Genomic DNA, 17270 nt, shown 5'->3' with positions numbered 1-17270 from the left:
ATTAAAATGCATCAGTATCTGTCTCTTTAAATAAAGTAATGCTTTCCATAAAAAGCAAAGGTGGGCTTTTGCCTTGATGCTGAACAACGCTGGCTCTAGAATTCTGTGCAAGTCTGCACAAAAATACATTCTCTGAGAAAATTGTTTTCCACTTATTGTGAACTTCAATATGACCAAGTTCAAAGGCAAATCACGATAAAAACTGCCATTGTCTTAAATTCTGCAGGCTAAGAGTTTCAGACAAGCTGCGGTGGAAAGCCACGGTTGAGAAACCCAGTGAAGCACAGGGACACAGCACGGACACTTTGGGTTTTGGAGTTGGAGAAAATTGGAGTAAAAAGTTGATTTTGTGTGCAATACTTTTAGACGCTCTAGGAAGACCCAAAATCATGATAGCCGTAGCAGTCTGTGAAAAAGTCACCTACAAAAGGGGGAGACAGAGCAGAGAGAAGAAATTAGAATTCTTTTGAAAAATGGCACAGAGCGCCACATATGAAATTCATGTTTTAGATTTCTCTGCTCCTGTGACCCCCAATGAAGGCTCCTTCTCAAGACAAGAGCGGTGCACTGGCAGGAAAGGTGCATTTGCAAGATGGGTGCTTCGCATGGCTTAAAGCAGAGAAATTTAAAATTCTGACTTCTAAGGAGACTGGAAGTCACACAAGTTGGTGTGTTAACACTTAAGAGTCAAGGACACACTTGTGGGGTGGGGGAGACCTGAGGGCTGTCTGACCTAATACCCGCAAAAAAGTGCGGGTCGCTCTTCAGCCTCAGGAAGGCTGCGGCTGGGCCGCCCTGCGCTAACTCAGGCCCACGACTAAGCTGCAGCTTCCTCCCACGCGGACACAGAGAGAAGACACTTACTGTAGCCTGCTGTCGCTGAGTTGCCTCCGTAACCATAACTCCCGTACCCAGCGCCTGGAAGACAGCAGACAGGGTAATGAGGTAGACGTGTGTCTGTCCTGCCCTCCCCTACCCACCTCCCTGCATTTCAGCCCCACCCAAGAGCCGGCACCCCAGAAAACACATGGACGCACCCAGAACATATAAATTGGCTAGATGGAGACAGCACAGGATAAGGGCCCTCACCTGCATTCATGTAGCCTCCATGATTGGCGCCACCAAATCCTCTACCTCTCCCTCGCCCACGGATGTTGCCTCCTCTTCCCCGACCTCGGAGGTTCGGAGGCGGAGGCACTTCATTGTGCATGGGACCTCCCATGCCAAAGCCAGGATTGTGTGGCTGTAAGAGAGACCAGACAAGTGAGGGTCACCTCCCCATCACATTATGAAAGAATTTCTGCTGAGGCTGAAGGGTTCAAGGGTATGTGCCTACCTTGGCAGCAAATTTAGGTCCGCCTCTGACAGGGACTGGAGCTCTCTTTTTTTTGTTGGCTTCAAGGGCAAGGGGCGCATCGGGGAAAAGCTTTTCCAGAGCAGCAAGGGCAGCATATGCCTTTGCCACCTTTTGTTTGAACCAGCACCTTGAAACTTCTGTCCATCCACCTCGACCTGAAGAGAATGGATGGGCATGGAGATGACATAGTGCTTTCCTCTAGGGGAGAAGTCCCAAATCAGAGACCTTCTGCAGAGACCCCAGCCTCCAGAGAACCCAATCCAGGAAGCTCGGGACTGACCCTTGGTCACTCACCTCCATGACAAAGCGCTTGTCGTGGCTGCCCCCAGTCTCTGAGATGAGCTCATACTTGAGGCCGCGCCTCTTCTCATTAAGCTCCATAACTGGGTTCTTGCCATGTTTAGTTAGGATCGGCCCCTGCTGTTTTACGTTCTCAGGGAAAACACAAAAGAAAACCAACAAACTCAGCTACGGGCTATCCAAACACATGGTGGGTGGGGGATGTAACAATCAGAACTGAGGCCCTCTGCTTCACATTCGCTGCCATCCCCATCTGAGTATCTCTGCCAACTCACAAATGAATACCAAGTAATACAACCAACCGCACTAGTCCCCACTCTGGTGAACTGAATCATCCCCTGTATGCTACGGCTACAGTCTAGGGGGAGGGGGAGGGAAAGGGATCACAGTGCCTGCCTGCTCTGACCTGGCAACTTCACTCCCAGCATCCACCACACGCTCACCTCGGCAGTTGCATCTGAGGGAAAAGCAGCACTGGGCGTTGAGACAGCTTCCACCACGGGAGGTGGGGCCACCACCGCAGGCTTTGCGTCGGTCTCCTCAGCAGAGTCTTCCCCCTTGCTGGAGTCCCTGCCTTCAGCGCCTGTTGGCAGGCCCATGTCCTGTAACACCTGCAAGGAGGCCAGATTCAGATCCCTGGTGAGGAGAGGCTCAGCACGGAGCCATCCCTGCAGGTCCTTCCTGCACCTCAGAGTTGCCTGGGGCATCCTGGATCAGATGGTCTACCTGACAACTTACAGCTACTTTTGAGGACCCTCTAAAGGCACTCTTGCCATGTGGTACTCTGCAAATGTTTGAAAATCTAACCACCTCAGTGTTTCCATGCCCTCCCAAGATGCATGATACACCCATGGAGTGAAGGCTCTACAGGAGCCCAGAAGGAAACTGGTTTTGCCATTCAGAAGACATCAGCCACTCTTACCTTAACGGCCACGTGCAGCTTGGCAGTCTTTTTGGATGGCCCAGAGGCCTCAAATGAACTTCCATCTACCTCCACAGACATAGTGAAGATAGGGGCATGAACAGGGCCCGTCTGGGAAACCAGCTTATACTGCAACCCTGGCTTCAGCTGGTTCAACCTCATCAAAGCATTCATAGCTTGGGGAGGCTCAGCCTTCTCCTCTGAGAAGAGAACAGAACACCAAGACAGACTGGAATGAGACATCAAAATGCCTCCATCACAGAAAGCCCAAGTGACACTAAATTCTCAGTGACTGCTGTGTGTGCAGCAGTGTCAGGCATTTTGGCCTGCGCTTTCTCCACAGCAACCTGTTCCAGACACCTGAGTTATTAATTACTTAGTGTTAGGTATCAAACTAGAGCCTCAAACATGGCTAGGCAAGGGCTCTCCACTAAAATATAACCCCAATCTAATTTTTAAAAGCATTTAAAAACCACATTCAAGAAAAACAAAGGCTGGCACAGTGGTGCATAACTGTAATCTCAGCTGCTCGGGAGGCCAAGGCAGGAGGATTGCCAGTTCAAAGCCAGCCTCAGGAACTTACCAAGGACTCACTAATTTAGTGAGACCCTGTGTCATTAAAATATAAAAAAGGGTTGGGGATGTGGTTCAGTAGTTGAGAGCCCCTGGGTTCAATCCCCCATACTAAAACAAAACTAAAGAAAGAAAAAGGAAAAAAAGAAAAATCAAGATGCCAGGTGTGGTGGTACACACCTGTAATCCCAGCAAGTTGGGAGGCTGAGGCAGGAGGACAGCAAGTTCAAGGCTGGCCCTCAGCAACTCAGGGAGACCCTGTCTCAAAAGAAAAAAGGCTTGGTGGGGGCAGAGGGGAAATAACAGAATGAGACAAACATCATTACCCTATGTACATGTATGATTACACAAATGGTGCAACTTTGTGTACAACCAGAGAAACAACAGTTGTACCCCATTTGTGTACAATGAATCAAAATTTAAAAAAAAAAAAAAAAAAAAAAAAAAAGGGCCTGGGGATGTGTCTCAGTGGTTAAGTGCCCCTGGGTTCAATCCCCAGCAAAAAAAAAAAAAAAAAAAAAAAGCCCCAAGCAAAATTAGAGGTGTTGTGATCACCCCATTAGGGTCAACCTTAATTGAAACACATAAAGGACTAAATAAACAATACCCCTAACAAAATATGAATATATGCCTATACCTTTCTTTTGAATCTTCTTCTTCTTCTTGCTGGGAGACTTCTCTTCTCCATCCTCTTCCATTGGGCGTTTCATGGGCGTAATGGCATAGGTAGTGCTGGGAGGGATTTGTACTGAAAGAGGAAAACAGGGTGGAAGGGCTATAGGTGGCCATTCTGGAGGGCCTAGTAACCCAGTGTCTTTGTATGCTTACCGGTATAATCCACTGGGTTCTCATTCTTTGGTTTCTTGGGCATCTTGGAAGGCAGGGGGTCCATTCCCAGTACTTTATGGAGCTGGCCAAATGCAGCAAGTCGAAGTGCATGCTGGAGAAGGGGAAGAAGAGTCTGATCTGGCTGCCTGTGCTCAAGACTACAGTGTGTGTGCTCACTAATGCCTTCTGAGATGGAGCGGGAGCTGGTAACTGCTAATGATCTCCCCTAAATCAACGAGGGGTCCCCCGACAGCCAGGGCAGGGCCTGCCTGACTGCTTTAGCCCAGCCTTGCTGTGGGGGAAGGCCAGCCAGTGACCACCCCCCTTAAAGAAGAATACAGGAGACCCCAACCTGGGGACTGGTTGCCACACGGAGCCAGGTGGTGGGCCTGCACAAGGGAAGGACCCCTGGAGCGGTCTTTAGCAAACACATCTCCCCACTGCACTCAATGTGCCAACAGGGCACTCAGGCAGACTGAGGGCAGACAACAACCACGCATGGCACCAGGGGGAAAGAAGATTCCCAGATTGGGGCACCCTGTATCAAAATCCATGCCTTGCCTTCAGTCCCCGACCTAAACCTATGATCAAGGGGCTGCCCTGTGAATACCCAGTAATGGAACTGGAAGCCAGTGAGTGCAAACTGGGTACGGGCTCACGTTGGCAATGGCGACAACTATACCTGCGCACTCTGTGTGATATCTTCCCGTTGCTGTCTGTCTAGATGCCCAATAGCATCAGTGGCTTCTTTTTCACAAGGGTCATAAATGCCAGAACCATCTGAAGGCAGGAAACAAGGAAGATATGCAGAGGATTATCTTTTAGCATCTCAGAAGAGTTGTGCTGGCTGAGGGGACCAGGTGCATTACTCCCCCGCGCCCCATCCACACCCAGCTCTGGAAAACATGCCGAGCTCGGTGACCCACTCGGCATCCAGCCCTTGACAGAAATAATCCACATATGTCTCAGAGCAAGAAAGTCACGTGGGAGTGGGTCACCACTGCCCCCGGATCCGCCCTCTGAATCATAGCTGCGGACCCGGCACAGGGCTGGATATGATGGTGCAAGAGGGTAGTCACATGCTTCAGCCCTAAGGGGGGGGACACGGAGCTGCTGCTGCTGTTGCTGCTGCCCTAACCCAGTCAGTGGACCAGCGAGGAGGTGGCCAAAGGGCCTTGATCCTGTCTTTCCCTGCAACTTGCAAAGCACAAGGCCCCAACCTGGCATCACGATGCCGGACGCCAAGCACTCCAGCACTCTCCTCAGAGCCTCGCCGGCACCCATCGGCCTATTGGCTGTTCCAATGGACTTCTCACACAGGAGCTCCAGGGGCTGAAAGAAAAGAGTGAAAATGAGCCACTGGTTTTGGGAAGGGGCCAGCTAACTCCAAAGCAAGGCAATATTACTGGGTGAGTGGGATGGGGTAAGGAATAGGGAGAATCATAGCCATCTTGCTATGTCAAAGCCAAAGGTGAGCCATGGGCAGGAGCCAGTAAACAATTTTTCTTTCTTTTTTTTTTTTCACACAGATATAAAAGTTTCTTTAGGAAAGCAGAGATGTTCAAGGAAGAATGTGAGCCATCTTGAGATGAGAGTAAGAACCTTTTAAAATAAACCAAGGAATATATTTTCAAGGGAGAATGCAGGGTACCTCCAAAGACACAGCCTCTCTTTTCTCTCTTTTGGAGAGATTCTGGGAATGGAACCCAGGGCCCTTGCACATGCCTAACAAGTACTCTATCACTGAGCCACACCATAGCCCTGCCCAACTTTAAGAAGTGCCAGAAAAGAAATCTTTTAGGCTGTGTGTACCAAGACACAATATTGAGGATACAAATAGGTACATAAAATACCCACACCATTCTTAACTGTGGGCTATAAGGAAACAGGCAGCTGGCCAGGAATAGTTGATAGGCTCTAGTTTGCGGACTATCCAAGAGCATCTGCAAATGTTTCCTATGAAGCAAGTCACACAGTTCAGGCTCGCCTGCCTTCTTTCCTGGGCTAAGTCTGTACGTTCCCCCATGGAGGGTCCTTTTCTAGCTCTTAGGCCACCCAGAATATGGACCACAGTAACTGCCCGACAATTATCAGCAAAGGTAGATGATAGCCACACCTCGAAGGGCCACACAAGCCCTATCGCCCAGTATTCCTGAGATAGGAGACAGCCTCTGCACATACCACCCTGCTGGTCATGGCTACAGGTGCCTTACCCATCCTCTGAGGGGGCCCCAGGTGGGTACACGGGTACATAGATCCCTCAGTACTCGGATGACAATGACACATGACTTCAGCCCGTTGGCTCTGGCCTAAAGAAGAAAGGACAGACTCTTTACATGAAAGTACTTCCCTAGAAACAAGGCCAACATGGACAACACAAGTTTCACGGTGCTGCTTTGCCAAGGGTAAACGGTGAGTGTGCGCAACCACCAAGCGTGCGGTCAGCAGTAACTTCACCGGGTGTATGACACTGCTGTTACTCTTAACACAAAGCAGCAGCAGCCCACCTGCTTGGTCACAAGGCTCCTGAGGGGTGTCAAATTTGTTTACGTGCTCTCTGTTAGCAGCTGCACGGTCACAGGTGCTAAGATCAGCACGGCTATCGTCAATGTTACAGAAACTTTATGGTAAAGTTAGCCAAGTTAAAACTTAGGAATTCTCTACCAAAAGACAAAGAGAAGAACAAAATGCAAACCTGGAACCATTTGGCGTGTCGGAGGGACGCCAAGGCAGCAAGGCATTTCTGCCTGTCCAGAACATCCGGGGGATCGTTGACTGATAGCGTTTCTATTCATGGATGGAATAAGAAGACAAGGTACAGTTTGACCAAGGGGTTTCTGTCAGGTGGAAAGGGGATATGGCAGCTTCCTAAAGGGCAGCTGAGTCTCCCAGAATCTGAATTCATCTCCACCCTGGACCAGGGAAGGAGAAGCTAGAGTGCAATGAACTCTGCCCTGAGAGGAAATCAGAAAAATCGGAGGCCCCCTCCAAAAAAAAAAAAAAAAAAAAAAAAAAAAAAAAAAAAAAAAAAAAAAGAAAAAGAAAAAGAAAAAGAAAAAGAAAAAAGAAAAAAGAAAAAAAAAAAACCAAAAAAACAACAAAAAAAACAAAAAAACCCACAAAAACAAAAAACAAAATTAAAAGTAGGAAGTTATTCTAAAAGGAATAATCCATGGGGAAGGGAGAAAAGATAGGTGGATCCTATCTTCTAAGAGACTATTCCCTTGCTTCCTCCCCATAAATTAGCTAGACTAGAATTTTCAATAGAAAAAAAATTACAAAAAAGGTGGCGGAGGGGAAATAAACTCCCTCTCGGCTTCCCACAATAGCCATCCCAAGGCCATCTGCAGCAAAGGGGACCACCTCCGCCCACTAGGCGGGACTGCCCTAGCCCCAGCCCTTGACAGAGAGAGTCCTGTTGGTCAAAGGTCCAGCGTCCCTAAATGGATAAGCTAGAAGGGCTTTGCTTTCAGCATCAGATATGAGAGCCAAAGGTAATCAACATTACTGCAAAAAGGGTGCCATGTCACTCTATGCTGCAGCAGAGCTGGAGTGTGTTATCTGTTCTGCCATCTATCCGGGACTTTGATAAAGTCTGAGACAGTCATGGGAGGGGCTCGGGGTGGACAATGAATTGTGGACACAGAATCAGTGTCCTATGTGCAAATGTTCAATTGGAAAAGCTTGCAACAGTTTAAAAATGTTATCTGACACTCTGCATGGGCCCTTGGTGTCTCAGACATTTGACCCGAGAGAAGCACCAATGGCAGAGGACAAAGGAAGCAGCCCTCAGTTCTGCTGCAACACAAACTGACCTAACTCCAATGTGACATTCATGCACAAACCATCTGTTTGTCATTAACAACTGCAAAATTGTAAGATTACCGGGGACCCATTTTTCCAAGGCCAGAGAATGGCTCGACAGGGAGACAAGTTTAATGCTTATATTCAAGAATATTCAAGAATTACGAAAAACAATGGTGCAATTCCCTATGAAAAGTGCTACTCACTTTTAGTGCCACCAATTGGACAAACTCCCACTGATCAAACCCAATGGGAGATGTGATCTCAAGAGTAAAGGTGGACAAATCTACACCTATACCCTCTAATCAAAGCAGTCTAAAACTGAATAGCACATTTGAACAGTGAGGGAACACCAAGTTTTCAATGTCCTGCCAGCTTGCTTCAGCTTCCCTACCTCCAGCTAATACTTTTTCCATTTCTTCTCTGACAACAGGGGATGTCAGGTGGATGGTCAGGGACAATGGAGGTTCTTTTGTGTTTTTTATCACAATTGCAGCATCATCCACAGACTGAAGTATTTCGTACTTGTCTTCTGTTACAGCCTGAAATAGAAAATGCAACTTTCAAAACTCTCCCCCCAGGGCAACTGAAAGTTCTGGTTGACCTGAACAGTTCCTGTGGCAGAGGCCAACTTTTCAGAGTGTGATTTACCACCAGGAGCCTCCATCTAGCCTGTCCCTTTGGCTGGCTTGTCCTAGAGTTTTTTCCTTGCCATTCCAGAGGAGGAGTCACTAATTTCATAGGCAAGAAAAATCATTTCCACTAGCTTTATGATGCAATGGGTGCCAGGCACAGTGGCACACACCTGTACTCCCAGTGACTTGGGAAGATGAGACAGGAAGATCCCCGGTTGGAGGTCAGCCTCGGGGACTCAGTGAAACCCTGTCTTAAAATAAAAAGGGCTGAGGATATAGCTCAGTGGTAAACTACCCGGGATTCAACTGCCGGTACCAAAAAGGAAAAAGCAATGAGAGCCAAGAACAGTGGGCAGCAGTCCCAACTACTCTGGAGGCTGAGGCAAGAGGATCACATGGGCCCAGAGTTCAAAGTCAGTGAGACCCTCATGAAACAAAAAATGCAACACGTAACAGCTTAAGATCAGGTAGAGAACAATGTGGGGTTGGGGATGTAGCATTTGCCTAGTATGTACTAAGCCCTGGTTTGAATCCCCTGCTCCACTAAAGATCTAAAAAAAGAAAAATTATTGAAGGATAACAGAGTGTGAATCTTCCTTTTGTTACTTAGTAATTGATAACTTTCGATTAATCAATTTTCTTAAGACTGAGGTTTCTGAACTGGACATGGTGGCACATGCCTATAATCCTATAATCACTTGGGAGGCTGAGGCAGGAGGATTTCAAGTTCAAAGCCAGCCTCAGCAACTTGGACTATTTCTCAAAATAAAAAACTAAGGTTGAGGATGTAGCTCTCTGGTTAAGAAACGCTGGGTTCAATCCCTGATACACACACACACACACACACACACACACACCAAAGTGTATATCCTATTTACATGTATATAAGAATGTACTTGCTACAAATGCAAATCTATTGAAATGTTTACAACAATCTGACCTTTCCTTTCTTTACTGCGGTTTATAGTCCTTCATGACAAAAACTCAGCTTTTACTGTTAAAAGAAACAAAGTAAATGTGCTGTGGAAAAGATAAAGGGACCAGAAAATCTAAATTAAGATTTCTTTCTCGGTGTCAACCTATAATCCCTGTCATTCAGAGGAAAGGAAGTTCACAAGTTGGCAACAAGCCTCAGCATCTTAGCAAGACCCTGATCAATTTGGTGAGATCCTACCTCAAAATAAAAACATTAAAAAAAAAAAGGGATGGGGATGTAGCTCAGTGGTAAAGTGCCTCTAGGGTACCCAGTACCAAAAAAAGAAAAGAAAAGAAAAAAAAAAAAAAATCTCCACCTAGGCACAGTCAACCTTCTGGGTTGGTTTTTGTTTTGTTTTGTTTTGTTTGGTGGTGGTGGTACTGGGAATAAATCCAATGAGTTACATCCCTAGACCTTGGTATTTTGAGACAGGACCTTGCTAAATTGCCAAGCCTGGTCTCGAACTTGACATCATCCTGTCTGAGCTTCTTAAATTGCTAGGATTACAGGCATGTGCCATTGTGTTCAGTTTGGGCTGTATAACTCAGTTGAGGGGGAAGCTGCTCTGTGCATTATAGGATGTTCAGCAACATCCCTGTCTTCTAACTACTAGGTGTGGGAAGTGTATCCACTCCACCTGTGTCTCCAGATACAACCAAATATCCTGGAAGTAGGGATCATCCTGGGGGGGGAGGGGGATAAAACTCAAATGATCAAGATCACTCTTTTTTGAGCTGGGCATTGAACTTAGGGCCTGGCATATGATAAATAAACTCTGTCACTCAACTATACTACCAGTTTCCTACCAATTTTTTTTATTTATTTTTAAAGAGGTGCTTCACCACTAAAGCAAGATCCCCAATCCTTTTTATTTTTTTATTTTAAGGCAGGGTCTTGCCAAGTTGCTGAGGCTGGCCTTTAACTTGTGATCCTCTTGCCTCAGATTCCTGAGTTTGGTGGTGGTGGGGGAATTATAGGCAGGTATCACCACACCTAAAATCCCAACTTTGGAGGCCGACACAGGAGGACTGCAAGTTCAAGGCCAGCTTCAGCCATTTAGTAAGACCCTGTCCCCCGAAAACCAGCAACCCCATGTGCAAGAACAAATGGTTACAAGTGAAAATATTTTTTTCAGTGGAACAAGATTTAAGGCTCATTTTTCATTTCTTTTTTTCCTTACCTTGTAGCTAAATCCAGAGAGATCATCCTGAAGAGGCAGCGTGTAGCAGTGATGTACAGGCTGGACTCTAAGAATTTCCTGCCTCGGCCTACTACGAAGCAGGGAATTATAGGGGAGTGCCACCACATTAACTTTGTGCCTGCCTGCCTTTCTTTCTTGCACTGGGGATTGACCCCAGGGGCATTCTTTATCTTGGAGCTACATCCCCAAATCTTTTTTATTTTTTGAGACAGGGTCTCAATAAATAGCCTAGATTGGACCTGAACTTGTGATTCTCCTGCCTTTAGCCTCCCAAATTGCTGAGATTATAGGTGTGCACCCCACAAACAGCTATAATGCTTTTTTAATGGAACAAATAAATGTTTAAAAAACTATGTCTGTGTGTAACCAGGTCTGGCTCAGGGGGGAAACATTAATTCTTATATCATCTATCCACCCATCCAACAGAGCCTGGCCATGTTTCCAACCCAATGGCCTTGGTCTTGTGCAGCCTAGTATATAACAACCACTAGGTCCTAGCTGGCAATGTCTAGATGCCATTATCACCAGCAGGTAACTTCATACAGACCCTCAGTTGCTCTGTGGTGTTCTTCCTATTACCTACAGAGAAGGGGTCCACATGCAGGTATAAGAGGGAGCCTGTGTGATCCTTTTCCTTTGCCTCACATCCTCCACAACACCCTCCTGCCTGCCCCCACCCCAGGCCTCTGGTGTTATTAACACTCACAGCGAGCTGGATGGCCAAGTTGTCAGCCACTTTGTCCAGGAGGGCAGTTGTGGGCTTCTCCTTACATAGCAGCACCAGCTCCAGATCCAAGTCTCCCTTCAGGAGAAGGCCCTTTGCCACAAGGCCAACCCGCATCACACCCCGCAGAGTCCTGGTCATGTGTTCTGCCTTCTGTTCCCTGAGGGACAGACCAAAGTCTGGCTCAGTGGGGAATGGGTCTAGCCAGGACCAGAGAAGTGGAGTTTCTTAGGAAAAAGAGATGCTGACCTCTACACTGGCTGGTTTCACAACACGAAGTCTCAAACTTACCCTGCCCCTTCTTTGCTTTCATCGTCTGGGGGCACATCCATGTTGTCAGACTCAGCATGCTCGCCACTGCCCTTCTCCTGCTCATCAATCCAATCGGACACAGCTTTGAGGGCCCGCTCAGTATGGGACACCATGTTCTGCACTGCCTCCAGTTCCTCTTGAGTTGGATAAACCGAAGAATGCTTGGCCATCACGTGGCGATCATCATTCACAAAAATTCGCATAGGACGCTGGAAATGTGAAAACTAAGCTAAAAATGATGTAAAGAGACCAGGCAACCCACCACTTCTCATTTGAGTTGCACATTTCCAAACAGTCACATAAAAGATGACTGTATGAATACAACTGAAGGACTGGGAATTTGGACAACCAAATTAAGCTGTTCTCGCCAGGCAGAAGGAAGGGGGCATCATACACCTCTATACTACAGTAGTCCCCCCTTATCCGCGGGGGATACTTTGGAAGACCCCCAGTGGATGCCTAAAACCGTCAAGTGTCAAACCCAATATAATCTTATGTTTTTCCTCTACATACGTAAGTATAATAAAGTTTAACTGGTAAATTAGGCAAGTAACAGATTTTAACAATTACAACAAAAAATGTAATAAGTTCTGTGACTGTGGACTCTCTCAAAATATCTTATTGCACTGTACTCACCCTTCTTCTTCTTGTGATGAAGTGATGATGATACAATGCCTACGTGATGAGATGAAGTGAGGTGAATGACGCAGGCATTGTGACGGTGCACAATTTAAAACCTATGTATTGTTTATTTCTGGAATTTTCAATTTAGTATGTTCAGACCACGGTGGACCACAGGTAACTAAAACCATGGCAAGCAAAAACGCGGATAAGGGGGGACTACTGTATTTGAATTATTATGACTCATTACTTTATAAATCAAAATGTCTAATACAAAATGTAACAGTCAAATGCTTTAGGGAAATACTACGAACATCTTTGCTCATAAATGAAGACATATCTGTGACCAAAAACAAAAATACAACTTTCTTACCATTTTTACTTCTTTTTCTGTAGTGTCTGGAAATCAAACTTTTGCTTATCTTTTCAAACTGTCACAGATTTCCTTGGTGTTATCAATACTTCAACTATCTATAAGACCAGAAAATCTTATTAGTTGCAAATATTTCATAGATTCATTTTAGCAGTCAGATATCTGGCAGTAAGAACATGGGTGCTACCTCACAAACAGGTCTATTAACACAGGAGGATACATCTTTGTTTCCAAGTAACCACCACTAAGCCAAGGCACTGAACTATACATTCCCTTAAAATGAAAACAGCTACTTTCTAGAAGCCAGGTCTGACTTCAAGCCCACGCTCAAGACAGTTTTAACTCTCGTCTCTATCTTCCTTCATCATCTCTTCATATATAGTAAGCATTCTTTTTGCCTTTCTTGCAGTGCCTTGCACATGCCAGGCAAAATGTTCTATCCCTGCGTCTCACCCCCATCCCCAGTCTGCCAATTTTTATAAATACAAAATAAGGTTGGGAGTATAGCTCAGTGGTAGAGCACATGCTTAGTATGCATGAAGCCCTGAGTTCTATCAACAGGACCAAAAACCAAAAAATACGTAACATAAAAATACTAACAAGCGGGGGGGGCGGGGGGGGGGGCAGAAATGTTCATCAAAATCTTAGAGAAGGAAAAAAAAGTTTGGAGGAACTCTAGGACTTAAATGTGCTAAAGAGATGGAAGAAAGGCATGAGAGTGCGCCAAAAGGCTTGTTTTATGAAATGGCAAAAACCTGAAAAATGAACAGGAACATATGACAACTATATCAAGTTCGCACCCCTTTGGGCTCAACTCTAGAGAGGTTGAGAGAAACGAAAACAGATAATGGAAGTCTTCACAATAAAAGTGGCTATAATTACAATTCTGGTCTCTAAATAACATGCCGATTACAACCTACTCAATTCCCACTCTTTGCAAACAGTCTGCCCATACTGAAATCTTCCAAAGGAGTAAACAACAACAAAAGTCATCCACATACCAGATGACTCCACCTTCCCTTTCAAACACACAAACAGCAAGTCCCTTCAATTTAGTTAGCATGCTCAAACTCTGGAAAGGTACAAGTTTTGTGAATAAATTCTAACATAATTGGTCAAATCAAGAATTTCTCACCTAGCAATTTGAAGTGCAACTTGAAGGTTCCAAAGTTAAACCTTAACACCTAGGGAAGAACCGTGGGTTTCACTCTCACGGAGCCAGGCAACAGGGTCTTGGAAGGTTAAAGTCTTCATGAGAGGAGAGGGATAAAGGAACATGAGGGAGAAAGGGGTAGGAAAAGTGGGAGACCAAGTCCAAGGCTTAGCTGACCCCTGCACCTGGATCCCCAGTGAGCCACTCAATGTTCCATCAAGTGGGAGTTTCCACACAGACCTGGGCCTGAAACCCTGTGTGCTCAGTCATGTGACAGTTTCAGGGCAGCGTCCCCCTTACACCTGCGGCATGGCAGTCCCTCTACTCTATGCAGGGGGCTATGAAAATTGCAGGAGTTAACCTACAGAAAGTGTATGGCACAAATCCCAGGGAGCCTCAAAAATAGCACCAACTTGTATTCCTGAAAGATCAACATTACCAGACTGATGAGGGCTAAGTGATAAGCAAGTTGCACACCCAGTGTGTCCTGTATTGAAGAATTATCTTCCAACTAGGAACGTACGAAACTGTAGTCATGTTTAGAAAGAACATCATTACTTATTTGATACGTATTTCAGATACATCAATGACTGAAATTACATGCCTGGTATTTACCATAAAATATTACAAAAAGGAGAAGTAGGGAGCAGGATGAAATACCAGGTCAGCCTGGGCAACTGAGGAAGACCGTCATTCTCAGAATGAAAAGGGTTGGTGATGTGGCTCAGTGATAGAATGCCCCTGAATTCAATCCCCAACAGAGGAAGGAAAGAATCAAGGGCTGGGGGCAGTGGGGGGATTATTAAAAAAAAAAAAAAAAAAAAAAAAAATTCTGACCCTATCAGGCAAGGAGGCACACGCCTATAGTCCTAGCTACTCAGAAGACTGCGGAAGGAAAATCCTAAGTTTGAGACCAGTCTCAACAACTTTGTGAGATCCTGTCTCAAAATGAAAGAAATTAAAATAAATGGAAATATAGCTCAATGTTAAAGCACCCTTGGGTTTAATCCCTAGTACCAAAACAATAAAAAGTCTGAGCTGGGTGCAGTGCTCAATGGCTCAGGAGGCTGAGATAGGAGGATCACAAATTCGAGGTCAGCCTCAGCAACTTCACAAGGCCCTAAACAATTTAGAGAGACTGTCTCACAATAAAAAATGGCTAGGGATATGGCTCAGTGGTAAAGTGCCCCCCGGGTTCAATCCCCAGTACCAATCAAATAAAAATACAAGGACTGGATATTGTAGCTCAATGGTCAAGTGTCTTGGGTTCAACGGTTATCAGCGTTGACAGCTGCTGAAGTTGGGAGACAGATATACTGGGGTTCATTATGTGTGTTTGAAAAGTTCCATGACAGTTTTATTTTTAATGCATAGTAAACTTAAAAAACTTCTACAAAGGTACGGACATGACAGAAAAACTAAAAATTGAAATAACCACAGCCTGTTTTCTGACAGGCAAAGGAGACACCTGAGCTACATGGCAAAACCCCAAGTCCTGTGTCACATGGTCACCAAATTTGGTCTTATTTATGCTAAATCTCATCAATATGATCACGGAGAGTACAGTTTAAAACAGTATTTATTTGGGTTGGGGTTATGGCTCAATGGTAGAGAGCACTTGCCTAGCACGTGTGAGGCACTAGATCTGAGTCTCAGCACCACATATAAATAAAATAAAGGTCCACTAACAACTAAAAAATATTTTAAAACTATATATTTATTTATTCAAAAAGTATTTAGCATCTCTTTTGAGTCAGACCCTGGGCTGGATGTTGGGACAGTGATGGGCAAGGCCAACTGGTCCATTCCTAGGGACTTGACCATCTTGCATATCCTAAAGGAGAAAAATCATTCCTTCCTTCCAGGTGCAACATGGTGCCACACACCAAAGGTTCATGACACATGTACCACCTCTTCATCTCAAAGTCTGCCTCCACTACAAATACTGAATAGATTTTACAGCAAGGTTAAGGATAAGACCATTTTATTAATGGGTTCATAGGACTGATAGCTTACAACAAGCTCCTTGGAAAAGTAGTTGACTGAAACAGGACATATACCAGGGTCACACTGCACTGTCAAAAGGTACAGACGTGTTGGAAACTAATACAGGCTCCCAGAAGATGTAGGAACGGATTTGTGAGGGATTCTAATAACTGTTTTGGACAACTGAGAACCAAAATGAGTAATATTTCCATCTCTAATAAGCTCTAGGGGTCAGGCATGGTGGCACACGCCTGTAATCCTAACAGCTCAGGAGGCTGAGGCAGGAGAATCATGAGTTCAAAGTCAGCCTCAGCAACACAGTGAGGCCCTAAGCAATTCAGTGAGAACCTGTCTCTAAATAAAGTACAAAAAAGTGCTGGAGATGTGGCTCAGTGACTAAACACCCTTGGGGTCAAACTCTTCAAGTAGTTTTAGAACAGGCAAAACTAATGAACACTGCAAAAAAATTCAGAGTCATGCTTGGGGATGGTGACAGGGACCATTACTTTGGGAAGGGGCCTAAGGGGGCAAAAGGATGATGCACTGGTCAAAACTCACTAAATAGCACATTCAAGATCTGTATGTGACTTTTAAAAAAGGGGGTGGGGTGAGGAGACAGCCATAGAGGCATATACCTGTAATCCCCATGACTCAGGAAGATTGCCAAGTTGGAGGTCACCCCAGGCAAGTAAGGAAAACCCTGTCTCAGAACAAAAAATAGAGTTGGTGTAGTGGCGCACACCTATAATCCCAGTGATTCAGGAGGCTAAGGCAGGATGATCTCAAGTTAAAGCCAGCCTCAGTAATTTAGCAAGGTGCTAAGCAACTCAGTGAGACCCTGTTATCTAAATCAAACGCAAAAAAGGTCTGGGGATGTGGCTCAGTAGTTGAGTGCCCCTGAATGTAATCCCCAGTACTCCCCATAAAAAAAAAAAAAAAAAAAAAAAAGAAGAAGAAAGTGCTAGGGATGTGGCTTGGTGGCAAAGCACACCCCTGAATTCATTCCCCATTATTGGGGTGAGGTATGGAAGAAGGAAGAAAGGAAGGGGAAAAAAAGAACAATAATTCTCTACAAAAACTACTGACACTGCCAGCATGATGCTGCATACCCATAATCCCAGGTACTTGGGAGACTGAGGTAGGAGACTCAAGTTGAAAGCTGGGCAACTTGGTGGTGTCTCAATAGAAAATTTAACAGATGGGGATTGTAGCTCAGTGGTAAAGCAGCCCTGGTTTCAATCTCCAGTCGCCCCCACAAAAAAATAACTCCAGTTAACGAACAGAGGGAAAATTTCAACTTTCTGCTGATACTTAGATTGAAATACACCATAAAAAGTAAAGTGACTGAAGGACAGTGTGTGAAGCACAGGTTTAATCAAACGTCAAAGGCACAGCCGAAGCTGTGTATAAAGATAGGTGCTCACTTTTGTCACCTTTCTCTTTGTGTTTAAACATTTCATAATAGTAACAAGAATATGATTAAAATGTTTCAACACATTAAATTT

At 45.3% G+C, this 17270-nt stretch overlaps 1 protein-coding gene across 1 annotated transcript in view; it reads right to left on the bottom strand.

Annotated features, from left to right (window-relative positions):
- Positions 1-17270, bottom strand: part of Ilf3 (interleukin enhancer binding factor 3) — a 33332-nt gene that overhangs the window by 7565 nt on the left and 8497 nt on the right. Inside the window, 18 exon segments of the mRNA XM_047530978.1 lie at positions 865-918; positions 1090-1243; positions 1337-1470; positions 1473-1512; positions 1652-1789; positions 2101-2268; positions 2580-2779; positions 3790-3900; positions 3981-4092; positions 4663-4760; positions 5201-5312; positions 6194-6289; positions 6676-6767; positions 8179-8326; positions 11303-11480; positions 11612-11841; positions 12269-12307; positions 12627-12724. Coding sequence (XP_047386934.1) covers positions 865-918; positions 1090-1243; positions 1337-1470; positions 1473-1512; positions 1652-1789; positions 2101-2268; positions 2580-2779; positions 3790-3900; positions 3981-4092; positions 4663-4760; positions 5201-5312; positions 6194-6289; positions 6676-6767; positions 8179-8326; positions 11303-11480; positions 11612-11841; positions 12269-12307; positions 12627-12629 — 2107 coding nt within the window. The 5' untranslated portion in view covers positions 12630-12724.

Source organism: Sciurus carolinensis, chromosome 17, assembly GCF_902686445.1.
Source record: "Sciurus carolinensis chromosome 17, mSciCar1.2, whole genome shotgun sequence".
Lineage (NCBI taxonomy): Eukaryota > Metazoa > Chordata > Mammalia > Rodentia > Sciuridae > Sciurus > Sciurus carolinensis.
Note: the sequence above shows the minus strand (reverse complement) of the source record. Positions and strands in the feature narration are given on the sequence as shown.